The sequence below is a fragment of the Mizuhopecten yessoensis genome, unplaced genomic scaffold (assembly GCF_002113885.1).
Source record: "Mizuhopecten yessoensis strain PY_sf001 unplaced genomic scaffold, ASM211388v2 scaffold10717, whole genome shotgun sequence".
NCBI classification, from domain to species: domain Eukaryota; kingdom Metazoa; phylum Mollusca; class Bivalvia; order Pectinida; family Pectinidae; genus Mizuhopecten; species Mizuhopecten yessoensis.
In genome coordinates, this window is record NW_018408686.1 from 34470 (window position 1) to 61160 (window position 26691).

Consider the following 26691-nt stretch of genomic DNA (forward strand, 5'->3'; position numbering starts at 1 on the left):
GGGGACGGGGGAGGGTGAAGTTAAAAATATGCTGACATAGTCTATGGCCTAACAAAGGGAGTATCACTGATTGCCTTCTTGAAGGTGTCAAGTGATGGACTGCTGCAAGCTCCTAACGGGAGGGCGTTCCATTGGACTATGGTTAGGGGGAAGAAAGAGTATTTGTAAAAGTCCTTATTGGTAGGGATTTGCCGAAAAGATAGGGGGTGGGCATTTCTTGATAGTCTCGTTGGGTGGACTACATATGGTGGCATTTGGATTGCTACTGTCTGGTAGACTATTTTATAAAATAGACACAGTCTGCTTTTGGATCTTCTGTGTATTTATGTCTGCCAACCCAGACTCCCTAACATGTCTGTTACACTGTCCAGAGGGGAAAATTTGCCAGACACCCACCTAGCAGCTCTGCGCTGGACCATTTCTAGTTGTTTACTTTGATCTTGGGTGTATGGGTCCCAGCCACAGGCAGGATATTCTAATTCTAACATCAATATCGAACAAATTGACTGCACAGTATATAATATTTGATTGTAAAGACCATTAGAGTGTAAATAGTCATATATCAATTGCACAGAAACTGATATATATCAAGTTCAGAACGTGTACGGTCGAGGAAAGTGTCCTTATAATTTTGAAATGGAAAAGACAAAGACGTCAAATATATCTTGAATTACTTTATATATATAGATTTAAGAACGTGTACGGTCCTAAGCGGGGACATCCTGATCAGGTAATCATTTACTCATTAACGTCGTATTAATGGATCAGATGCATTCCGGTGCTTACAGTCGAGAGAGGAGTAAAGATGATTTAGAAATAGAAATTAAACTACATAAATCTTAAGTATTTCATATTTTAATTGCATATTATAGTGAATAAGGTCCCGTGCAGGGATATCCTTAACAGGAAACCAAGTGTTGATATATTTGTTGTTATTTATGAAATAAAAAAAAAAGGTTAAAAAGAGGTATCCCAATAATTTTGAAATACACATCAAACCTATCTTGAATCGCCTAATATATAGATATTAGAAGTCACATCCTGACCAGGAAAATTAAAAGGAAAATACGTTTGTAGGTTAGCAATGCGAACGGTCAAGAGAAGCATCATAGCCGATTTTTAAATCGATTTTTTTTTACATCAATGCTGGCATACTTTATATATACATCTTATAACGTACGTGGTCCGGGGCGGGGGATATCATAATCAGAACAACACCCATTTTTCCATATATATATACATATATATAGACATTTATAAACTACAATGTAGATCGTAGTGTATATGGTCATAATAGGAGTCGTTATAATTGAGAAATAGAGCCCCGACTTACAAGAATGATTTTTAAGCCGTATAGTCTATAATAATAGCACAAATGAAAATTATTTATGTAGTTATTTACAGTATAACCTGTCTAGACCGGCCCCATGTCTCGACCGGCTTTGATTTGTGGTCCCTGAATATTCCCTATATAATCATAGTAGTTAAACCCTGTATAAACCGGACCCTGTCCATTCCGAAAACAGGCATTGTTTCACAAAAGTTGGTATAGTTCCATGTAAAAACAACCTGTTTATTCCGGTGCCTAAAGTTTTCTCAACCAGCTACAATCTAAAGCAAACACATTCTAAACAAAAAAGCGCTAACCAATGTCGGATTGCCCTTCATTTGTGTTATATGCTGTATATTTTCATTTCTCTGTTGTTTATGTTGAAACACTTGTATCGTATGCAAAACACTACATTTTTGAATTTGGGGTGTATGCCGCACCTAGACCTGGGCCAAATCCCCGTACTAAGATTAACGTTAGGGACATTCTTTTTTCTCAACAACGGCTCGATGGACTTGATTCATATTTTCTGGAAAAAAGTCAAATTAAATCATCAACTGTAGATCTAGAAAATGAAAATGAAACAATTTAGAAAATTGTTCTTCTAAACGGTTTAACTTTACGAAGATCGATCACTCCACTATTCTAGTAAACCCATGTCCTACTATATTGGGAAAATAACTTATTTCACTTCAAATCTAGCCTTTATTGTGATGACGGCGATGATCGCAGGCGTTTTGTTTACGCCCGGTCCAGTGCCAAGGGCGTGCAACTCTATTTGTTTTTAATGTCTAATGAATAAGAATGTTAGCGGACTCTGCGACAAAGACGAATCCTTCCATCCATCATAAAATTATTTCATCCGTCTGATTCACAATCTATAAAAATATCAAAGGATAAAGTCTAAGAAATCATTTTCCTATTATATAGCCTATATTTACTCTACACATCCCTGATTTACTCCAATGGTCCTCACCGTTATGGTTTCATTCTTAGTGCATAATCCCGTTTACCATTTTTCAAAATTGCAGCGTAACCTGTATCTTGCATACCACTTTTTGAAATATGAGGAAACGGTTTCTTTAAACTATCATGAACATACACGAGTGTAGCACATGATATTTCCTCAAATCTTTTCTCTAAAATTCATTGTACTCAGGGACGTGTATACAATACGTAGCACCGTTGGTAAATATCACTTCTCCACAGCCTCTGGAGCTAGTATACATCGATTATTTAACCCTGGAAACATCTAAAGGAGGATATCAAAACATATTAGTGTTAACGAACCATTTCACCCGGTACGCACAAGTATATATAACCCGCAATCAGACTGCACGGACCACAGCGGGTCAAGTATTGTTCAATAACTTCTTTGTGCACTATGGATTTCCCGTCCGTCTACATTCGGATCAGGGAGCAAATTTTGTGGGGAAGTTAATCCATGAGTTGTGTCAGATTACTGGGATGACTACCATAGCTGTGGGTTTTTATACGCCCGTTAAAGACGGGAGTATTGTTAGGGGGCGTTGTCCGTCCGTCCGTCCGTCCGTCCGTCCGTCCGGCGTAAACTTTTGTTTGTCCGGCAATCTCCTCCTACATTTTTCGATCGATCTCTTTGAAAACTTGGTATACATTATAATCATGATATGAAGTTGTGTCTCCCTTAAAAGAATTTTGATTCGACAATTTTTCCAAAAGTTTATTGCTCTTTGTTCATTTCAGTATTTGATTTTTGTCCGGCAATCTCCTCCTACATTTTTCAACGGATCTCTTTGGAACATGGTATACATTATAATCATGATATGTTGTTGTGTTTCCTTGAAAATTATTTTGATTCAACAATTTTGCAAAAGTTATTGCCCTTTGTTCATTTCAGTATTCGATTATTTGTCCGGAGATCTTCTCCTACATTTTTTGACAGATTTCTTTGAAACCTAGTAGGCTAAATAATTATATATTGTTGTGTTTCATTGAAAAGAATTTTGATTCAACGATTTTTGCAAAAGTTATTGCCCTTTGTTCATTTCAGTATTTGATTTTTTTATCCAGAGATTTTTTCTACATTTTTATAGCATGTCACGTCGCGGTACTCTTGTTTTAAAAGTGGATTAATAAATGTATCCAAAGTATGCACAGGATCTTAGTTGTGATTGCGAACCCCGGTAACAATTACATACACTAAAAGAAATGTATACTTGATACAAATTTAAACATGAGATATGTCAGAGATGTACTGTATATAACACGTCTTACTAAAATTGTCCCGGTTAAGGGGCGACAACCTGTACACTTACACAATAAACACATGTGCAAAATGTAAAACTGTTGCGTGAATATATATGCATACATATGACCCATGTCCAAACCATAATTCAGTTGCAATAAATGAAGGGAAAATACTATAGGGGGTCGGAACTACTAAGGACAGACCGGGTAGGTGCCGGAACTACTAGGGAACGGAACGACTTGATTCGCTCAAAGTCAGAGAGACGTTTGTAATGTATTTTCTTGAACCATGCGTAGCCATGGTACTTAGGTAAATATTTGTTAGTGATGATTCACGGCTATCCCGACTGCAGAAAGGTAAAGAATTTGTTTAAGAGTCATCATAGATACGTTGAATTTGAAAATAGTCTAAGCATACATGACCCTCCTACGTAATGTAAAAAATGTCGAAATACAAGCTCTTTGTAGCTTATGTTGTATGTTTTGCAAAATCGACGGAAAACTAAATATTCTCGTATCTTGTAAGATTGAGATCTTCAGGCTAATGAAAGTTATATACAGCTTACAGATACTACAGAATTAGATAAGTTCTAAGTCCGTGTAGATACAAAGAACTTAGTGTAAGCTCCAACCAACTTCATCTTCATCTTGTTTCCTTCCTCCGTCGATACCTACGATTATGGAACTGTCAGTAATTCTGCTTATACGACATTGGGTAAAAAGTTTCTGAGTCCTTACAATGAAATATGCCAAATAAACGAATTGGAGCACAGCAATGTGATAATTTATGATGGCGTTGTTTATCAACAGCTAGGTCCACTACACTCTGCCAATTAAGCTTACATAAATATATATGTAACAGTAAATTTAAAGACTTTCATTTTAAGTTAGCTATATACCTACCTATAATTCATAGCTGTATTTTATAGCTATATTATCTAAGTTTCATATTTTATAGAAATAAACTAAAAGCATCACAGAATACTGTTTACTGTATTTTAAATAAATGTACATTTTTTTATTATTTTTAACTCATCTTCACATCTTTTTTTAATTATTACAGCAATAAAACCTTTTTTAATGCGGTTTTGTGTCATTTTCTTTTAAAAAGAAATTATAAGTAGGCCTACAAAAATGTATGTGAAAACAGCTCAAAGACCTATTTGAGACAGGTTGATACAGTTATTATATATTTAACTCAAACGATGTACATGTAGTGTACTGAACCTGATCAATCAATGTGTTCCACCAGGGCAGGCAGTTTGCAATTACTTATTTTACTCTACAATAAAAAATTCACAATTCATTGAACATCCCGATTCTTTGCCCAGTTTCTTTGCCAATCTATTTACAACACATGTTGTGCTAGTGTATACTTTATGATGTGATATCATAATGGTCCACAAAAATACAGAAATGTATTGGACAATTTTTAGCTCACCTGGTCCGACCATGGTAAGCTTATGCCGTACTGCAGCGTCCGTCGTCCGTCTTACGTCTGTCGTCCATCCGTCAACTTTTCCTATAAATTGCTACTAGTCAAGAACAACTGAGCAGATTTTAACCAAATTCGGTCAGAAGCATCCTTGGGGGAGGGGAACAAATTCTGTATAAATTGTGGGTCTGGCCCCCCTGTGGGCTGAGGGGAGGGGCCCAATAGGGGAAATATAGCAAATTCTTTAAAATCCTTTGTCTTCTGTAGGAATGAAAGGATTTGTCCCATATTTGGTCTGAAGCATCTTTTGATGAAGGGGAACCAATTTTGTATAAACCATGGGTCTGGCCCCCCAGGGGCCTGAAGGGAGGGGTCCAATAGGGGAAATTTGGTGTGGAGCATTTTTGGGTAAAGGGGAACCAATTTTGTATAAACGGAGGGTGTGGCCCCCCTGAGGGTTGAGGGGTGGGCCTAATAGGGGAAATATAGCAAATTTTTAAAAATCCTTCTTCTTCTGTAGGAATGAAAGGATTTTGTCCATATTTGGTGTGGAGCTTTTTGGGTAAAGAGGAATCAATTTTGTATAAACAGATTGTGTAGACCCCCTGAGGGTTGAGGGGTGGGCCTAAAAGGGGAAATTTAGCAAATTCTTAAAAATCCTTCTTCTGTAGGAATGAAAAGATTTGTTCCAGATTTGGTCAGAAGCATCCTTGGGTGAAGGGGAACCAATTTTGTATAAACCATGGGTTTGGCCCCTCAGGTGCCTGAAGGGCAGGGCCCAATAGGTAAAACATAGCAAATTTTCTTCGAAATTCTTCTTCTGTAGGAATGAAAGGATTTGTTGATATTTGGTCTGAAGCATTCTTGGGTAAAGGGGTGACAATTTTGTATAAACGGTGGGTCAGTGACCCCCCAGGGGCCTGAGGGGCGGGGCCCAATAAGGGAAACATAGCAAATTTTCTTCAAAATTCTTCTGTGGGAATGAAAGGATTTGGTCCATAATTGGTCATAAGCATTCTTGGGTGAAGGGGAAATAATTTTGTATAAACGGTGGGTGTGGCCCCCCTGAGGGCTGAGGGGCGGGGCCTAATAGGGGAAATATAGCAAATTCTTAAAAATCCTTCTTCTTCTATAGGAATGAAAGGATTTGTTCCATATTTGGTCTGAAGCATCCTTGGGGGAAGGGGAACCAATTTGTATAAACCGTGGGTCTGCCCCCACAGGGGCCTGAAAGGCTGGGCCCAATAGGGGAAACAGCAAATTTTCTTCAAAATCCTTCTTCTTCTGTAGGAATGAAAGGATTTGGTCCATATTTGGTATGGAGCATCCTTGGGTAAAGGGGAACCAAGTTTGTATAAACGGTGGTTGTGGCCCCCCCTGGGACCTGAAGGAGGGGCCCAATAGAGGAAATAGAGGTAAAACCTCTATAATCCTTCTTCTACCATAGGGATTAAGGGACCTTATCCTAATTTAGTCTGGAGCTATCTTGGGGAAAAAGGGACCTTATTTTGTATAAACAGTGAGTGTGGTCCCCCCTGGGGGCAGAAGGGACGGACCCAATAGGGGAAATATAGCAAATTCTTCAATGGCAGGATTTTGCCAAAATTTGGTATGAAGCACCCTTGGGTGAGGTGGAACCAATTTTGTATAAACAGTGTGTCTGAGCCCCCTAGAGGCAGAGAGGCAAGGCCCAATAGGGGAAATAGAGGTAAGACTTTTGAAATCTTTCTTCTACCATAGGGATTAAGGGATTGTATCCTTATTTAGTCTGGAGCATCCTTGGGTCAAGGGGACTCAATTTTGTATAAATGGTGGGTATGATCCCCTTAGGGCATAGGGGTGGGGATCTGTTTGAAGTTTGTTCTTGCTATATCTCAAGTACTTGATGGATCTTTCTGAAATTTCATATGTTCTTACAGCACCTACTGTGGAGTGCTATATCTTTACTTCATACCAATTATTTTAAACATATATTCAGGTGAGCGATACAGGCCCTCTGGGCCTCTTGTTTATAAATCATTATTTTTATACACCCGTCAAATTTGGCGGGAGTGTTATGGTATGACGTTTGTCCGGCAATCCCCTCCTACATTTTTCAACCAATCTCTTTGAAACTTGGTATACATTATAATCATGATACATTGTATGTTGTTGTGTTTCCTTGAAAAGAATTTTGATTCCACAATTTTTGCAAAAGTTATTGCCCTTTGCTCATTTCAGTATTTGATTTTCGTCCGGCAATCTCCTCCTACATTTTTCAACTGATCTCTTTGAAACTTGGTATACATTATAATCATGATACATTGTATGTTGTTGTGTTTCCTTGAAAAGAATTTTGATTCCACAATTTTTGCAAAAGTTATTGCCCTTTGCTCATTTCAGTATTTGATTTTCGTCCGGCAATCTCCTCCTACATTTTTCAACTGATCTCTTTGAAACTTAGTAGGCTAAATAATCATGATATGTAATTGTGTTTCCTTGAAAAGAACTTTGATTTGACGATGTTTGCAAAAGTTATTGCCTTCTGTTCATTTCAGTATTTTGATTTTTTGGCCAGAGATTTTCTCCTACATTTTTATAGCATGTCAGCTAACCACTCTTTGTATGATGCAGATCTTATTTCAATGTAAGAAAGTATATAACACTATATGGCATTCGCCGGACGTATATTGTTCCGCCCTAGCGGTACTCTTGTTTTCAATGAAAACGAAATGTTTTTGCATATTATCAAGTATTAATTACATTTATCATCTGAGGACCTGTTTCTGTGCCCTGCATGACCTTTTGCACATCACTGAACACATGCTACAATGCTTGCTTTCATTGTTTTACAGGAGGTAGACTGAAATGAAGACTTATAAATGGGTTGTGGAACGTCCTCTGCAAACACTGCTGTAATAGCTAAATCTAACGGTAACCTGAAAGATCAAATATCAACGAAAAATAATTCAGAAAAAAGTCCAGACAAGGAAAGAAATCAAACAGATCAAATTCCAACTTTGAATAATCAGGAATACGTTTCCACTGTTCCAGATCTAACAAATCAAGACAACGTTGGCACAGCTCAAAAATCCAATATGTATAGTCAAGTACAGGTTGAGGCGGACACTGAAGATCATGATAAAAGTAAAAATAGCCAGATTTCAAGTCAAGAGAACCAGGAGAAGGACAAAGTAAAAGATATACCCAAAGATGGGATGAATAAGTTAGCTGAGACAGAGAAAAGTACTGAAGAAGGGATAAACACAAAAGAAGCCAAGGACAAAGAAAACGGTAAAAAGGCACCACCGACAGAGGAAGAAATAAAGGAAAAAATCAACAAGACTTTTGAGGATGCCTTGCACACCTGGGAACCTTTATCTGACCAAAGCCGCTTGGTCGATGCAGAAACTGGGAAGTGCAGCGCAGCATTTAGAAGAATATCCAACAACACTTTCTTGTATCACTTTAGAATGAAAGCTTTTTCCTTGAGTATCCAGGATGAGTTTAAAAGTGATTATTATCGACTCATGGTGACTGAGAATGTAGTACCAAAATTTTGTGACATGGTGGTTTACATACTTAAGCATGGATATGAGGCGGAGGACGGCACGATGGACGCGGAAATGTTTAAACCATTGTCAAATACATTTGGATTACTGACTAATTTTACAGACAACAAAATAGAAAGGGCAGACATTGTAGCAGATCACCCCGAGTTCCTGATGTGTCTCGCTGAAAACTTTAAGAAGTGGATGAATCCTTATCTAGCAGGGGATCAAATAAGGGTAAGTTATAATATATTACCATCATCAATACTCCAGGGCTCATGCTCACTTTCACTCTTTGCACCCCTGGAATATGTCATAGCAATATTGAAATCAATTGAATAGCTATTTGATTGAATTCATGTAAGAAAACCTGACCAATTCCTAGGGATACCTTTCTTTTGAAGATTACAGAAGAGCGACACCCAACCCCAAAGCAAGTCAATTTTGCCGTTATGCCAACAACAGATTCTTTTGATGTACATCAAAGGCGAAAACTAGTCTTCTTGTCTTGTACACAAGGACTAGCGCATACTGAGCCTTTGATTTTGCAATGACATATTTTAGTGGTGCTGACAGCAAAAGTGATAGAATATCAACTCAACTTTCTAAATGGGTTAGGATTTGAAATATAGAGAATATTTTTGTTCTTGCATTATTCAAATCTTAGACTAGCTTAGTCTATCATAGTGGCCTAACCTAGGCATTGCTCAGGTCATGATTGCATCAAGTCACATTGTAAAGCTGGTCTTGGGTCTTCATTTCACCTCAAGGAGGAATCAGTTGTATAAAATATATGTCTGTAGTATGGTGGTGTTGATTGAAAACGAGCTTTACTGCATATATTCACTCCATTGTTAAAACTATTCATCAATATTTTACTACCTGTTTCAGGAAGACCAAATTAGAGTCGCAATCAGTAGCCCTTTGTCAATCTTCCACAACATAGCTATGCAAGACAGAAACATCAACAGAATGCGTAGCCTAGGATTTGTTGATTTGTTGACACCGTTTGTGAGCTCACCAAAAGAGAAAACCCGTCTGTCAGCTGTGGCGACATTGGCAGATATTGTAGATGAAAAACAAAGTGAGATAATTAGAACAGATGTAGGTGTAATGAAATTCATCAAGAACAGTTTGGCACGAGCAATGAAGGAAAAGTCTAGGAGGATATTTGGATGGAGCCCACAGGAACTAGCTAGAAGTATGTTAATACGTTACCATGTTTTTAATGTTTAACCCTTTCACCCCTATGTAACTTTAGTAGACTCTACCATGCATTGATATAATGAGTCCATTATGGTCTACTGTAGTGGTGAAAGGGTTAGGGTGCTGACACAACCTTCATTTTTATACCTGCCACGAATAAAAAAATTAATGAGAGGAGCATATATGATTGCTTTGTCGGTGCATAATACCAGATTCTGTCTGCAGTAAAATGCTTGCCTTCTAGATATCTTGTGAATCCAAGAACGCAGGGGAGGGGGATATATCTATGTAAGCATCCGCTCATCACTTTGTATTCATTTCCAGTGCATGTTAAGAATACCCCATTTATGAGTCCTTCTAAGAAACTTTATCAGCAGGATATACTACAATCTGTCTCAGACTGTTGCCAATACTTCATGTAACATGTATAATTATGATAAATTCATACATATATACACGCATCATGACTTTTCAAAGAAATAGCTAGAAAGTGTGTTGAAGAAGCTAAAAAGAATGTTCTCTGCTAATTTCTGTGGAAGTTCTGAAAATAGATAATTGATTATTTTGAACTTTAACTCATTCATGAATCTAATGAACTATTCCAACCTTTTAATTGGAAGAATTCAAATGTTTTTTCAGGGGTGAATGAGTTAATAAGTTTACTAGTCACTGAAGGTCCATCAAAAGATTTCGCAATGGTAACCACCTATGGACTGCTTTGTAATGTGATTGTACATGTATATGGTTTCAGCGGTGAGGAGAATCGCACGGAATGATGCTAACAAGCGGGCTCTGGTGGAGCAAGGGATACTTCCTCCTCTGGTCAAACTGGCAGAAAGTGAGGATATGGAGGAACAGAGAGGTATGTACCTGGTCAAACTGGCAGAGAGTGAGGATATGGAGGAACATAGAGGTATGTACCTGGTCAAACTGGCAGAGAGTCAGGATATGGAGGAACAGAGAGGGATGTACCTGGTCAAACTGGCAGAGAGTCAGGATATTGAGGAACAGAGAGGTATGTACCTGGTCAAACTGGCAGAGAGTCAGGATATGGAGGAACAGAGAGGGATGTACCTGGTCAAGCTGCCAGAGAGTGAGGATATGGAGGAACAGAGAGGTAGGTACCTGGTCAAACTGGCAGAGAGTGAGGATATGGAGGAACAGAGAGGTAGGTACCTGGTCAAACTGGCAGAGAGTGAGGCTATGGAGGAACAGAGAGGTATGTACCTGGTCTAACTGGCAGAGAGTGAGGATATGGAGGAACATAGAGGTATGTACCTGGTCAAACTGGCAGAGAGTTAGGATATGGAGGAACAGAGAGGTATGTACCTGGTCAAACTGGCACAGAGCGAGGATATGGAGGAACAGAGAGGTATGTACCTGGTCTAACTGGCAGAGAGTGAGGATATGGAGGAACAGAGAGGTAGGTACCTGGTCAAACTGGCAGAGAGTGAGGCTATGGAGGAACAGAGAGGTATGTACCTGGTCAAACTGGCAGAGAGTCAGGATATTGAGGAACAGAGAGGTATGTACCTGGTCAAACTGGCAGAGAGAGAGGATATGGAGGAACAGAGAGGTATGTACCTGGCCAAACTGGCAGAAAGTGAGGATATGGAGGAACAGAGAGGTATTACCTGGTCAAACTGGCAGAGAGTGAGGATATGGAGGAACAGAGAGGTATGTACCTGCAAAACCTTGTTAAACTGCCATCATTTGTTTAGATGCATTTTTGCAGTATAAAGGGGTTTGGCATTTAATTGATGGAAATACATGCAGGAATTCTTAAGAAAACAAGAAGAAAAATGGACATTGGAATATGTTGGTTGTAAATTAAGTGGTATATGAAACATGGGGAATTACATTGAGGTTATACTGTACCAGTAAAATCTATCCTATCATCAAAGATGTTGATACCTTAAATTAGCCAGGAGCTCTTTAACAATTGTGTAGCCATTGGTAGTCACAATTTGAACTCTGATAAACTTTAACTTCTGATCTTATTTATATTAAAAAAAAAGTTACTGTATAGCAACCATATTATGTAGAGGTGATATTTTTGCAGCATGTGATTATCTTTAACCCAGAAAATGTCTATTTTTTGCTAAAATTATGTCTAAGCACTGCGCAAAGTCTCAATATTGGGATTATTTTTTCGTAAAATGAATGCTGAGTTTGTTTTAAATGCGAACAGGAATTCAAAACTTATTTTGCAAGCCTTGGAAAATGACATGCATGCAGGCACACAGATGAACAGGTAACATGTTTACCCATTCTGCACCTCAGTGGAACCCCATATTACCTGTCCCTCTGACTGACTGCCGTTTTAGAGTGCTACATGTATTTGGCAAAATACAATTTCAATATTTTATGACAGCTGTCTTTACTGACTCAACACATTGGGGCTTCAAGAGTTGTTTTCAGCGGTTTAGAATCAAGACACAGGCATTTGCATTTTGTAAGGAAGCATTTATCCATTGTTTGAAGGTTGAGAAAACCTATCATTGTTATAGGGAAAATAATGTATTCAATGTCTCACAAGTTGGAATGAAGACATCTCCAGTAGTAATGGCAGAGGATGGAAAGTCATGTGAGTTGATATTATGATGTACAGGTAATAGTAACCCTTTCAACCCTATGTATCTTTAGTAGACTCTACCATGCATTGATCTAGATAAGTACAGTATGGTCCTTAGTGGTAAACAGGTTAATTCATTGTGGAATAGGTCAGATTTCTATGAATTTCTCTCTTTTTTTCACATAGAGGCTGTTGGTGCAATGTGGACTTTGTCGTTTGACAAGGAAAACCAGAAAGACATGATTTTAGACACTGAATGTAAACCGGTGGATACATTCATACGCCTGAAGAACTCTCCTGATAAAGAAGTGAGAAAAACCTGCAATGGTGCCCTGTGGACTATGCGAGAAAATTTGGCCCAGTCTGAGAACTACAAAGATATACGTAAGTAATGTACACATGTGTATTTTGTCCAGTCTGAGAACTACAAAGATATAGGTACTAATGTACACATGGCCAAGTCTGAGAACTACAAAGATATAGGTACTAATATATATACACATGGCCCAGTCTGAGAACTACAAAGATATAGGTACTAATGTACACATGGCCCAGTCTGAGAATTACAAAGATATAGGTACTAATGTACACATGGCCCAGTCTGAGAATTACAAAGATATAGGTACTAATGTACACATGGCCCAGTCTGAGAATTACAAAGATATAGGTACTAATGTACACATGGCCCAGTCTGAGAATTACAAAGATATAGGTACTAATGTACACATGGCCCAGTCTGAGAATTACAAAGATATAGGTACTAATGTACACATGGCCCAGTCTGAGAATTACAAAGATATAGGTACTAATGTACACATGGCCCAGTCTGAGAATTACAAAGATATAGGTACTAATGTACACATGGCCCAGTCTGAGAATTACAAAGATATAGGTACTAATGTACACATGGCCCAGTCTGAGAATTACAAAGATATAGGTACTAATGTACACATGGCCCAGTCTGAGAACTACAAAGATATAGGTACTAATGTACACATGGCCCAGTCTGAGAACTACAAAGATATAGGTACTAATGTACACATGGCCCAGTCTGAGAACTACAAAGATATAGGTACTAATGTACACATGGCCCAGTCTGAGAACTACAAAGATATAGGTACTAATGTACACATGGCCCAGTCTGAGAACTACAAAGATATAGGTACTAATGTACACATGGCCCAGTCTGAGAACTACAAAGATATAGGTACTAATGTACACATGGCCCAGTCTGAGAACTACAAAGATATAGGTACTAATGTACACATGGCCCAGTCTGAGAACTACAAAGATATAGGTACTAATGTACACATGGCCCAGTCTGAGAACTACAAAGATATAGGTACTAATGTACACATGGCCCAGTCTGAGAACTACAAAGATATAGGTACTAATGTACACATGGCCCAGTCTGAGAACTACAAAGATATAGGTACTAATGTACACATGGCCCAGTCTGAGAACTACAAAGATATAGGTACTAATGTACACATGGCCCAGTCTGAGAACTACAAAGATATAGGTACTAATGTACACATGGCCCAGTCTGAGAACTACAAAGATATAGGTACTAATGTACACATGGCCCAGTCTGAGAACTACAAAGATATAGGTACTAATGTACACATGGCCCAGTCTGAGAACTACAAAGATATAGGTACTAATGTACACATGGCCCAGTCTGAGAACTACAAAGATATAGGTACTAATGTACACATGGCCCAGTCTGAGAACTACAAAGATATAGGTACTAATGTACACATGGCCCAGTCTGAGAACTACAAAGATATAGGTACTAATGTACACATGGCCCAGTCTGAGAACTACAAAGATATAGGTACTAATGTACACATGGCCCAGTCTGAGAACTACAAAGATATAGGTACTAATGTACACATGGCCCAGTCTGAGAACTACAAAGATATAGGTACTAATGTACACATGGCCCAGTCTGAGAACTACAAAGATATAGGTACTAATGTACACATGGCCCAGTCTGAGAACTACAAAGATATAGGTACTAATGTACACATGGCCCAGTCTGAGAACTACAAAGATATAGGTACTAATGTACACATGGCCCAGTCTGAGAACTACAAAGATATAGGTACTAATATACACATGGCCCAGTCTGAGAACTACAAAGATATAGGTACTAATGTACACATGGCCCAGTTCTCTCCTTTAAATGTTATATGCACATCACTCAATTTGCTTGCTTCATTTCCCAAAATGACCAGAACTGTGTGAAATCTTAGAGGACAATAGTAAAATATTTCAGGACTATAGTCCTGTAAAGTTGTTGCTTGAAAAGTTGATGTCTGAACCTGTCTGTATCATTTCATAGGATTACCTCCCCTAATAAATTTCACTTCTATATTTTGAAATTACAAAGTGACATGTATATATAGCTATTGTGTCTTTACCAATAGCCGATTCTGTGTCCTACAGGTGAAAGATATACATCTCCCCAGCCAAGTCCAGCTCATGTCGCTACAGAACGCCGACAAGAAGTCAAATCTGAAGGCCACATAATGATCAGCTACCAGTGGGCTAACCAAGCTATCTTAAAGAAGATTCGGGATAATCTCCGTGCCAACGGATTTAAAGTATGGATGGACATTGACGACATGGAAGGATCAACACTTGATGCAATGGCGCGAGCTGTAGAAAATGCGGATGTTGTGCTTGTCTGTTACTCTCAAAAGTACAAAGACAGTGATAACTGTAGAGCTGGTAGGTTTGTTGTGATACTCTCAAAAGTACAAAGACAGTGATAACTGCATGTAGAGCTAGAAGGTTTATTGTGTTACTCTCAAAAGTACAAAGACATTTTGACAACCTTTTAAAGCTTGTCCACACTGTTGGAATTACTTCTTTGCCCCATATATATATATATACATATACTAGAATGTATTACCTTTTCATTATCTGCATGGTCGATACCTGGTATTTGAAAAGTGATGATTGATATTGGAAGCGCTAATTATCACAGATCTACATTTTTCTGATTTTTTTAAATTGTTCATGTCTATAACAACGTACACTGAAGTGTAAATCTTGCTAGTACTTTGGCCCACCTTAGGGCTGATATCATAAACAAAGGACACATAATGGAATATTAGAAATTTACACAAATAATAGTACATATCGGATTTGGCGAATTCTTGTGACCATCAAGCAATGAATGGCCCAGGAGCTATTTTGTTGTGCTTTGAAGAGTAAATATACAGTCATTAGAACCTGAGTATGTTTAACAATTAAGTTATTCAGACATGTACTTAAATTATTGCAGAGGCTGAGTATGCTTTTCAAAAGAAGAAGAAAGTGATTCCACTAAAAATGGAGCTCAACTACATACCGGATGGCTGGCTGGGTTTCATATGTGGTGCCAAGCTTTTCTTTGATTTCGGAGGAAAGTATTCATTTGAGTCCCGTGTTGAAGGTCTAGTGAAAGAACTTTGGTCGAAGATGAGCAAGGATGTTGTTGACGGAGTTGTCGTTCCTGAATCAGCCACTGTTGTGTACAGTGCTCCTGTAAGTGTATACATACTAATTACGTTGTTTTATATATATTTAGTATACATGTATATTACTTATTAAAAGCCACCGGGTTTTTTTATAATTGATTTTCTTGCTTTCGTTCATGTGAACTCAACACAGAATCTAGTGTCCCTGCCTTAGTTCCGCTGACCTTGTGATCTAGTGTCCCTGCCTTAGTTCCACTGACCTTGCGATCTATTGTCCCTGCCTTAGTTCCGCTGACCTTGTGATCTATTGTCCCTGCCTTAGTTCCGCTGACCTTGTGATCTAGTGTCCCTGCCTTAGTTCCACTGACCTTGCGATCTATTGTCCCTGCCTTAGTTCCGCTGACCTTGTGCTGATCCCTACAGACCCTTCCTTCTTCTGACCTCGTGTCCCTAATCTTTCGTCTTGTGTCATGTGATATATGACACTTTGACCTTTTTAATTTTCTCACCAGATTTCCATGAATTTGATGTGGTCTGTATTTTTGTCTCATTTTTGCATTTAAACTTCCAGGTCTGAACAAAAATATGTTTCTGGTTTAAACAATATTTATTTCATTCGTCATATAAAATGAGTACCCAGGTTAATAGGAATATATTGATAGGATCTGGCAACAAGATTTTGTCCCTGCTTGCCTAAAGACCCTTCTGATCCATGTCTTTGCAAATTTATTACCTTATGACCTCTATCCTTGCTTGTATATCCGACCCTCTTATCCATTATTTGTATATATTACTTTATAATTATATAACCTTTATCCTTACCTTGCTTGTCTACAACTCCCTATTCCTTTACTTTGTAAATGTATTACCTTATAACCTTTATCCTTACCTTGCTTGTCTACAGACCCCCTATTCCTTTACTTTGTTTTTATGTATTACCTTATTACCTTTATCCTTACCTTTAAATCCATGACCTCTTTAACATCTTTCCTTATAATTTTGATCCTTATTTGTGGTTGTCTATGACCTTTTTATCCATGACCTTACCCTTTCACCACTGTAGATTATAATAGACTCGCTAAGATAATGTTTGGTACTGGTAACTAGGGGTGAAAGGGTTAATGACCTTCTGATTTAATGAACACTTCAGGTTGCCAAGGAGAATGTAGCGGAGCCTGTGTATAGTGCACCACCCCATGGTGGTGTCAGTCATGTCACCATGACAACAGTGGAGTTGGTGAAAAAGTGGAAGGACCAAGATGTGGACAAATGGATGGCAAAGCACAGTTTATCTACGTATGTATAGAGTTTGTGCCTCAGTCTGCTGCTCATTAGTGTATTCATACAAAAGATACAGTTGTGGGATCGCACAACATTACACGACGTGTGGTGTGCAGTGCACGTAGAAAACCTGTGCGATAATAGCATGCGTACAAAGTTATCGCACCATTGTTTGACGGGTACTGTGGTTGATATATATTCAGGAATGGGCTGTGACATATCCACTGTATTTTTGTGTTTTTCTGTGCAGGTGTTAATTTCATTTTGTTTACTCTGTTGTAATTTATAAATAACATCTTACAATAACAATTGTTATAACACTGTCTTACCGATGTGGATTAAAGCTGCTTCCTGTCAAGTCATGTGACCAGTGATCATGATGTGTGGTATAGTATCGTATATCGTCTACATTTTCAGCTGACAGTACCACTGTTTGCTATGTTAAGCTAAAAAAATATGAAGAAAGATGTGAAGATAGTTTTCTTTTTGACACAATGCATTTTCTAATGTATTTTAAAGGGGGGGGGGGACAGCATTAATTCTGAAAGCATATATGTATTTTACTTCAACAAATTAGATTCAAGATTGTAAATGATAGGATCGAACAACAGGCTATGCTTATATCAGTTCTCTCCTGAAATATGTAAGCCTTAGAAATTTCAGAATACCTTTTAATTACCTTTCTGCAACATGTATGTGGATAATGACTTATCAAACTGGACGTAGGACACCTTATTAAACTCACATAACTTTATCAGCTGAATGACATTTGCTATTTTACAGGCAACAGGTGAAGAAGATGACAGGTGTGGAAGTTGCCTTTCTTATGTTACTGAAGACAGAGGTAAGTCCTGAAGGAAAAGATTCTCCCTGGTACTGTGTTTTATGTATTTTTATACTCCTACATTTGTGTTGGTCCATACATAGTACGAAAACTGTTTTGGTTATGTTTCCCCTTCAAATGAAATTAATTATCTTATAGGAGACATTAGTATTGGTTCTTCTTCTTGTTTTTCTACTGATAACATTTTGTCTTGGCAGTATCAACTTTTAGGATAAATATTGATGAAACATGGAGTACCATAACACACAAAAGGTGTGCAATGCAGTGTTAGTAGAGCACATTGACCTTGACATCAAGGGCAAAGGTTGAATAAGTGCAAAATTTTTGATTGTCTAGGCTGTAAATTTAAAACTATTAAAAATAACTTGATAAAACTTTTTTCTGCATCGTCCACAGAAAATGTACATTGTACTGTTATTTTGTCAGCATGACCTTCACTTTAAGGTCACTATAAATAGAAGATATCAGGATGAAACATGGTCAAAGGTCAAATATTTCCTAAACATATGTATATGGCTTAGAATTGGAGAAATATGATTTGTTTGGTAAAGCAAGCTCCATTATGGGTAGTTTAATAATAGAAGTTCAACAATCTTCAAAACTTGTCATGTTTATATCAAATGTAGGTCACTGTGACCTATAATTTCTGCTTCACTGATTTTGGTTAGACTTTGTGTTTGGCTCCATTTCCATTAAAGTGAGAATAGGGCATGAGCCTGTTCTATAAACAGTTGCTGGCTCTATACAGTAAATATATTATGATATGAGCCTGTTCTATATACAGTTGCTGGCTCTATACAGTAAATATATTATGATATGAGCCTGTTCTATATACAGTTTCTGGCTCTATACAGTAAATATATTATGATATGAGCCTGTTCTATATACAGTTTCTGGCTCTATACAGTAAATATATTATGATATGAGCCTGTTCTATATACAGTTTCTGGCTCTATACAGTAAATATATTATGATATGAGCCTGTTCTATATACAGTTTCTGGCTCTATACTGTAAATATATTATGATATGAGCCTGTTCTATATACAGTTTCTGGCTCTATACTGTAAATATATTATGATATGAGCCTGTTCTATATACAGTTTCTGGCTCTATACAGTAAATATATTATGATATGAGCCTGTTCTATATACAGTTTCTGGCTCTATACTGTAAATATATTATGATATGAGCCTGTTCTATATACAGTTTCTGGCTCTATACTGTAAATATATTATGATATGAGCCTGTTCTATATACAGTTTCTGGCTCTATACTGTAAATATATTATGATATGAGCCTGTTCTATATACAGTTTCTGGCTCTATACTGTAAATATATTATGATATGAGCCTGTTCTATATACAGTTTCTGGCTCTATACTGTAAATATATTATGATATGAGCCTGTTCTATATACAGTTTCTGGCTCTATACTGTAAATATATTATGATATGAGCCTGTTCTATATACAGTTTCTGGCTCTATACTGTAAATATATTATGATATGAGCCTGTTCTATATACAGTTTCTGGCTCTATACTGTAAATATATTATGATATGAGCCTGTTCTATATACAGTTTCTGGCTCTATACTGTAAATATATTATGATATGAGCCTGTTCTATATACAGTTTCTGGCTCTATACAGTAAATATATTATGATATGAGCCTGTTCTATAAACAGTTTCTGGCTCTATACTGTAAATATATTATGATATGAAATGGGTGAAGACTCTTTGATGTCTGTAATTTTACATCATGGAAAAAGATGAGGTGCAAATAGTTTCAAAAATTCTGACTTTTTATTTATAAATGTAAGGATCACCCATCTTACCTCCCTTTGTCAGTAGTCCTACAATATATGCTGTTGAATTGTGTCCCTAAGTTTGTTTCCAATTTCTTCATCTCACATTTTGATCAGCAAAGGAAAATATATATTTTTGATTAATATATTACCTGTTCTGGTTTATCATGAAATTAAAACAGTGCATTAACCTTGGCAAAGGGTTTAAAACTGTGTAAGAATTTGTTTTTTTCATTTCAGTCACCAGATTTTTTCTATAAGGTTCTTACAGACACACTGAAGATCACAAATCTCCTTACCATTGCACAATTACGGTTTGCTTTGGACGACGCAAAACTGTAAACAGTTTACGAACAAGCTGAAGGTGGGCAAACTATGTTTACATGGCCAGAAGTCTGTATGCCAGAGTAAGACCTAGTATATATACGTTTTCTATTATTTTCATTTGAGAATGTAACAGGTATGACAAAAAGTGGAGATGGCCCATATTTCTATTAAAAAAGATTCTTAAGGGCAATTTTGGGTGTGAAGATAAAAATTGTGAATAACAAAAGATTGCGTAGAACATCATACTTCAACTCAAAAATTCATTAAACTTACGGGAAAACAAGAAAATACCATAAGTGTTACTGATTTAATATTGCTTGATATTATTATTATTGTCTCTTTGATCTGTTTGCTCTTAAGTAATCATTTTAAAACCAAATTTATATTTCACTTTTAACAGTTCACATATATTTGTGTCTTTAATTCATTCTTGGGTATGTACTGTGAACATAACTTATGTAGAAAATGGGAGGAAATCTGTATATTTTACAAAATAAATGCATATTGTAAGAAAATGCACTAATGTTTTCATAGTATGAGTGAATCATGTATACATATATATACACATATATTTCAAACTCAAGTACTTGATTACTTGAAGTGGCCTGACTTCACAGTTTTAACATGTACAGAACAAAATAACACAAAGACAACACAGTATTCACCAAGGTCTCTATCATCCGATAAATTATTTCAATCAAACAGTTAAATCAATTTATGCAAGCTTGTATACGTTACAAAAACATTTCTTAATGTGTTACTTTTCAAATATAATAGGGAAAATGGTGGTCTGGTGGCTCAGTGGATTAGCACACGTACTTGCCTTTCATCAAGACGACTTGGGTTCGATTCCCTGATCGGACGTGATAGGGTACCAGTATGTGGTCAACTGCTGACTATGTGGGTTTTTTCTTGGTTCTCAGACGTGATAGGGTACCAGTATGTGGTCAACTGCTGACTATGTGGGTTTTCTCCTGGTTCTCAGACGTGATAGGGTACCAGTATGTGGTCAACTGCTGACTATGTGGGTTTTCTCTTGGTTCTCAGACGTGATAGGGTACCAGTATGTGGTCAACTGCCAACTTAACGTGGGTTTTCTGCAGGTTCTCAGACGTGATAGGGTACAAGTATGTGGTCAACCGCTGACTATGTGGGTTTTCTCCGGAATCTCAGACGTGATAGCGTACCAGTATTGTGGTCAACTGCCGACTACTTGGATTTTCTCCGGGTTCTCAGATACAATCCCCTTGTGTTGTACCAAATGGACCAACAAGAGTAATTAATATAAGTTAATAAAACTTGTTGTAAAATAAATGAAGTTTAAAAGTTTACAAGGTCATCTCATAATCAGGTGAGACTCGTCCCGTCATTGACGTACATCACATAACGTAGTAAATATGATAATTATTTTAGTTATCTGATATCCGAACAGTCAATATCAACAACAATCAACTGACAAATGTACATGTATCATACAGACATCTACTTTGCAAAATTGTTAGATTTACTGGTTTTGATCAATAATATGGTTGTCCAAAATTACAAATATTCATATACATGTAGTGCTCTTTTTGGAAAAGATTTTTTTTCCACCTTGGCTATACAAGGCAAATTTCATCATAATATGACATTTGAAAACAGTTTCCCACATTTCTCTGTCTTTGCCAATATTTGAATTACTGTATGCTCCTATTTCATAATACTCCATATTATTTATTTATTTTGTAACCGTTAGGTCATATGCAGAATCTTATAATTATTGGTAAAAGTCTTATGTGCTCAAATCTACGTTGAAAATATGTTAACGCATTCTACATTTTTTGTAAAATGTTCCTAGATTGAACTCTCTGAAATGATTCATTGCTTGACTATAGAATGTTGGCATCAGATCCGCGCTATCGCAAGGAGGCAAATATACCAACATACTATTCTCTGGCACACATACACACATGTACGCATATATACACAGCACATATATATATATATATGGAGGCACAGGATATTGGGTGTTGACATATCATCGTCACGCACGTGTACTATTGTTTACACGGTGTTACTATAATTTACACTACGGTAATGGAATGCCCGATACGCAATACGGATATGACGACATGAAAATATGACAAGAAAAACATGTGTATTTACTATTACGAAAGGTGGGAAGTCCTTAAACCCCTATACACTCAATCATCACTGGCATTTAATTTATATTAACTTGTATTATATTTACGCTGTCATGTTTCATGTTAATAGGTTTATCGTGATAATGCTTATGATAACACTGGTGTTATGGCTGGCCCATGGTAAAAAAAATGATGGTATATGTAAATGTATGTATGGTTGTTTTAATGAGTTAGGATTGCTAGTGAGAGATTTGTTGAATAAGGGCAGGTTACTGCCCGTATTTACATATAATGTAACGAAAATAAGCATATTTTTTTTTTATATTTGGGATTTCTAAGGTGAATTTCAAAAAGCTGGTAATGTATCGAAAACAAACATTTTTCATAGATATTGGGGATCTCTTAGGGGACTGTTATATAGCTATATAGCCTGTAACGAAAAACAAACATTATTTATAGATATTGGGGATCTCTAAGGGGACTGTTATATAGCCTGTAACGTAAAACAAACCTTATTTTATATATCGGGGACTTCTACAGAACAGACTTACACCATGTACGATGTAGTTTCTATAATTCATATACTGTAAAAGTGTTCTTTTTTTGTGGAAATGCTTACAATTTGGCATTTAGTAAATTAGCGCGAAAATATTAACAGGCGAATATTTATCTATAGATTATAGATACATAGAATATACATATATCAGAGCCATTGACAACTTGAGAGTTTCTAAATCTGAGATCAGCTTAAAGGATAATAATGTTAACGTGCGGAGGAATCCTGTTTTCTATCTTGTATAGTGTTAGGCATGTACATTTTTCACTATATTATCTGTTTTATCTTTTACCTATATGCCTGGTATTTTTTTAATTTCTATAATTCTTATATACTTTACATAGATATATTTACATTAAACTTTATTGATTTAAAACGAATGTTCCGAATTTTTATGCTGATGAGGAATTTGTTTTTTACAATGCGTGATTTCATGTATGTATCACCGGTCGATTTGTGTGTTACCACTAGGGTCTGACTTGTAATTATTACTTGGGACCCTAGGTAACTTGGGAACTTTGGGTTACAAATGATGACACATTATGTCAGTTCCACTTCCTTTATTCAAGTCCAACTTCATATCTTATACATGGAAACTTAATTGTTCAATCCATTCCCTTCTGTTTCCATCTTCCATTCTTTCTCCTTTAGTTCTCTTCAGTCTCACTTCCCAAGATCTCTCTGTAATTCTATATCTGTCTATCTCTGACTCTGTCCTTGGACTCTCTCCTTCAGCTCTCTCCTTCTACTCTCTCCTTCAGCTCTCTCCTTCTACCCTGTCAACCTTAGATCTCTACCTATTATAAAGACAATGTAACACTACTTCTACTTAACTAAATCTTCTAATTCTATTGGCTAATTCCATCCCTAGGAGGCGGGGCTACATTTCTCTTTTAGAAGTCTTTTGATGACCATTTCCCTGTCTAAGGACCACGATTAACTTATCAATGCATTATACTAAATGGACCTTACATCCACACACCATTGTCCTTCAACCCTTCACACAGACATTCCCACACACTCCATTCCCTTTGAGTTCCTACCACCATGTGTGTCCTGGTCATCTCCTTTGTTAACAATTACAATCTCTTTTTAATTGCCTTCTTCTTACTCTTCTGATCTTACTCACTACCATTTTTCATCTGTCATATATAGAAATTAGAATACTCAAAAAGTTGTTTTTATACATATATATGAATTTAGTTCATTATCTCTATGACTTAAGTCTTTATTTTATATCATTAATTTTTAAAACTAATTTATGCATTTATTAGTACACATGTACTAATTATTTGTTTATTTTTGGCATACTGTATTTATTTCCATTTTTGAAGGTGCACGTGTGTGTTATGTTCAATGTTTTATTTATGGCTACAAGAAAGCTTGTTCTAACAAGAGTGTTTTCCTGAGATATCATGACCAGTGAATTTAAAGACATCTCCGTTTTATGTGTTGTTCCAATCACACAAAAATGAGGAACCATGTAATGTTAGACCATTTTAATATTCCCAGCGATAGAAAAAGTGTTTTGCATGAACTTTTCTTCGCATACTATATTCACAAGCTCTGATAAGGTTAGCCAGATTTCCTCTGGCCCTGACTCCAGACTTAGACATTTTGACAGATAGATGTCTGGTGTGGGTTCCTCTGGCCCGGACACCAGACCTAGACATTTGACAGATAGATGTCTGGTGTGGGTTCCTCTGGCCCTGACACAAGACATAGACATTTTGAAAGATAGATGTCTGGTGTGGGTTCCTCTGGCCCGGACACAAGACATAGACATTTTGAAAGATAGATGTCCAGTGTGGGTTCCTCTGGCCCGGACACCAGACCTAGACATTTTGAAAGATACATGTCTGGTGTGGGTTCCTCTGGCCCTGACACAAGACATAGACATTTTGAAAGATAGATGTCTGGTGTGGGTTCCTCTGGCCCGGACACCAGACCTAGACATTTTGAAAGATAGATGTCCAGTGTGGGTTCCTCTGGCCCGGACACCAGACAAAGACATTTGACAGATAGATGTCTGGTGTGGGTTCCTCTGGCCCGGACACCAGACATAGACATTTGACAGATAGATGTCCAGTGTGGGTTCCTCTGGCCCGGACACCAGACAAAGACATTTGACAGATAGATGTCTGGTGTGGGTTCCTCTGGCCCGGACACCAGACATAGACATTTGACAGATAGATGTCCAGTGTGGGTTCCTCTGGCCCGGACACCAGACAAAGACATTTGACAGATAGATGTCTGGTGTGGGTTCCTCTGGCCCGGACACCAGACATAGACATTTGACAGATAGATGTCCAGTGTGGGTTCCTCTGGCCCGGACACCAGACAAAGACATTTGACAGATAGATGTCTGGTGTGGGTTCCTCTGGCCCTGACACCAGACATAGACATTTGACAGATAGATGTCCAGTGTGGGTTCCTCTGGCCCGGACACCAGACAAAGACATTTGACAGATAGATGTCTGGTGTGGGTTCCTCTGGCCCTGACACCAGACATAGACATTTGACAGATAGATGTCCAGTGTGGGTTCCTCTGGCCCGGACACCAGACAAAGACATTTGACAGATAGATGTCTGGTGTGGGTTCCTCTGGCCCGGACACCAGACATAGACATTTGACAGATAGATGTCCAGTGTGGGTTCCTCTGGCCCGGACACCAGACAAAGACATTTGACAGATAGATGTCTGGTGTGGGTTCCTCTGGCCCTGACACCAGACATAGACATTTGACAGATAGATGTCCAGTGTGGGTTCCTCTGGCCCGGACACCAGACAAAGACATTTGACAGATAGATGTCTGGTGTGGGTTCCTCTGGCCCTGACACCAGACATAGACATTTGACAGATAGATGTCCAGTGTGGGTTCCTCTGGCCCGGACACCAGACAAAGACATTTGACAGATAGATGTCTGGTGTGGGTTCCTCTGGCCCTGACACCAGACATAGACATTTGACAGATAGATGTCCAGTGTGGGTTCCTCTGGCCCGGACACCAGACAAAGACATTTGACAGATAGATGTCTGGTGTGGGTTCCTCTGGCCCTGACACCAGACATAGACATTTGACAGATAGATGTCCAGTGTGGGTTCCTCTGGCCCGGACACCAGACAAAGACATTTGACAGATAGATGTCTGGTGTGGGTTCCTCTGGCCCTGACACCAGACATAGACATTTGACAGATAGATGTCCAGTGTGGGTTCCTCTGGCCCGGACACCAGACAAAGACATTTGACAGATAGATGTCTGGTGTGGGTTCCTCTGGCCCTGACACCAGACATAGACATTTGACAGATAGATGTCCAGTGTGGGTTCCTCTGGCCCGGACACCAGACAAAGACATTTGACTGATAGATGTCTGGTGTGGGTTCCTCTGGCTGGGACACCAGACAAAGACATTTGACAGATAGATGTCCAGTGTGGGTTCCTCTGGCCCGGACACCAGACATAGACATTTGCCAGATAGTTGTCCAGTGTGGGTTCCTCTGGCCCGGACACCAGACAAAGACATTTGACAGATAGATGTCCAGTGTGGGTTCCTCAGGCCCGGACACCAGACATAGACATTTTGACAGATAGATGTCTGGTGTGGGTTCCTCTGGCCCGGACACCAGACATAGACATTTTGACAGATAGATGTCTGGTGTGGGTTCCTCTGGCCCTGACTCCAGACTTAGACATTTTGACAAATAGATGTCTGGTGTGGGTTCCTCTGGCCCGGACACCAGACAAAGACATTTGACAGATATATGTCTGGTGTGGGTTCCTCTGGCCCTGACTCCAGACCTAGACATTTTGACAGATAGATACCTGGTGTGGGTTCCTCTGGCCCAGACACCAGACAAAGACATTTGACAGATAGATGTCTGGTGTGGATTCCTCTGGCCCTGACAACAGACTTAGACATTTGACAGATAGATGTCTGGTGTGGGTTCCTCTGGCCCAGACACCAGACAAAGACATTT

General features: G+C 38.1%; 1 protein-coding gene across 4 annotated transcripts; it reads left to right on the top strand.

The window, feature by feature from the left end:
* The first annotated feature begins 3833 nt into the window (after positions 1-3833).
* LOC110462013 lies at positions 3834-20828 on the top strand. 4 transcript variants are annotated; one of them, XM_021515783.1, is made up of 10 exons: positions 3834-3916; positions 7829-8761; positions 9416-9725; positions 10482-10592; positions 12492-12689; positions 14757-15041; positions 15601-15842; positions 16926-17071; positions 17840-17900; positions 19946-20793. In XM_021515783.1, exons 2-10 carry the CDS (start codon positions 7856-7858, stop codon positions 20045-20047), a joined length of 2361 nt encoding a protein of 786 aa, XP_021371458.1. In that variant the 5' UTR covers positions 3834-3916; positions 7829-7855; the 3' UTR covers positions 20048-20793. The 4 variants fall into 4 exon arrangements, with proteins under 4 accessions (XP_021371458.1, XP_021371459.1, XP_021371457.1 ...); XM_021515784.1 differs by having other exon boundaries at positions 8028-8761; XM_021515782.1 differs by lacking the exons at positions 3834-3916; positions 7829-8761; positions 9416-9725; positions 10482-10592; positions 12492-12689 and adding exons at positions 12841-14457; positions 20810-20828 and having other exon boundaries at positions 19946-20069.
* Positions 20829-26691: the final 5863 nt, after the last annotated feature.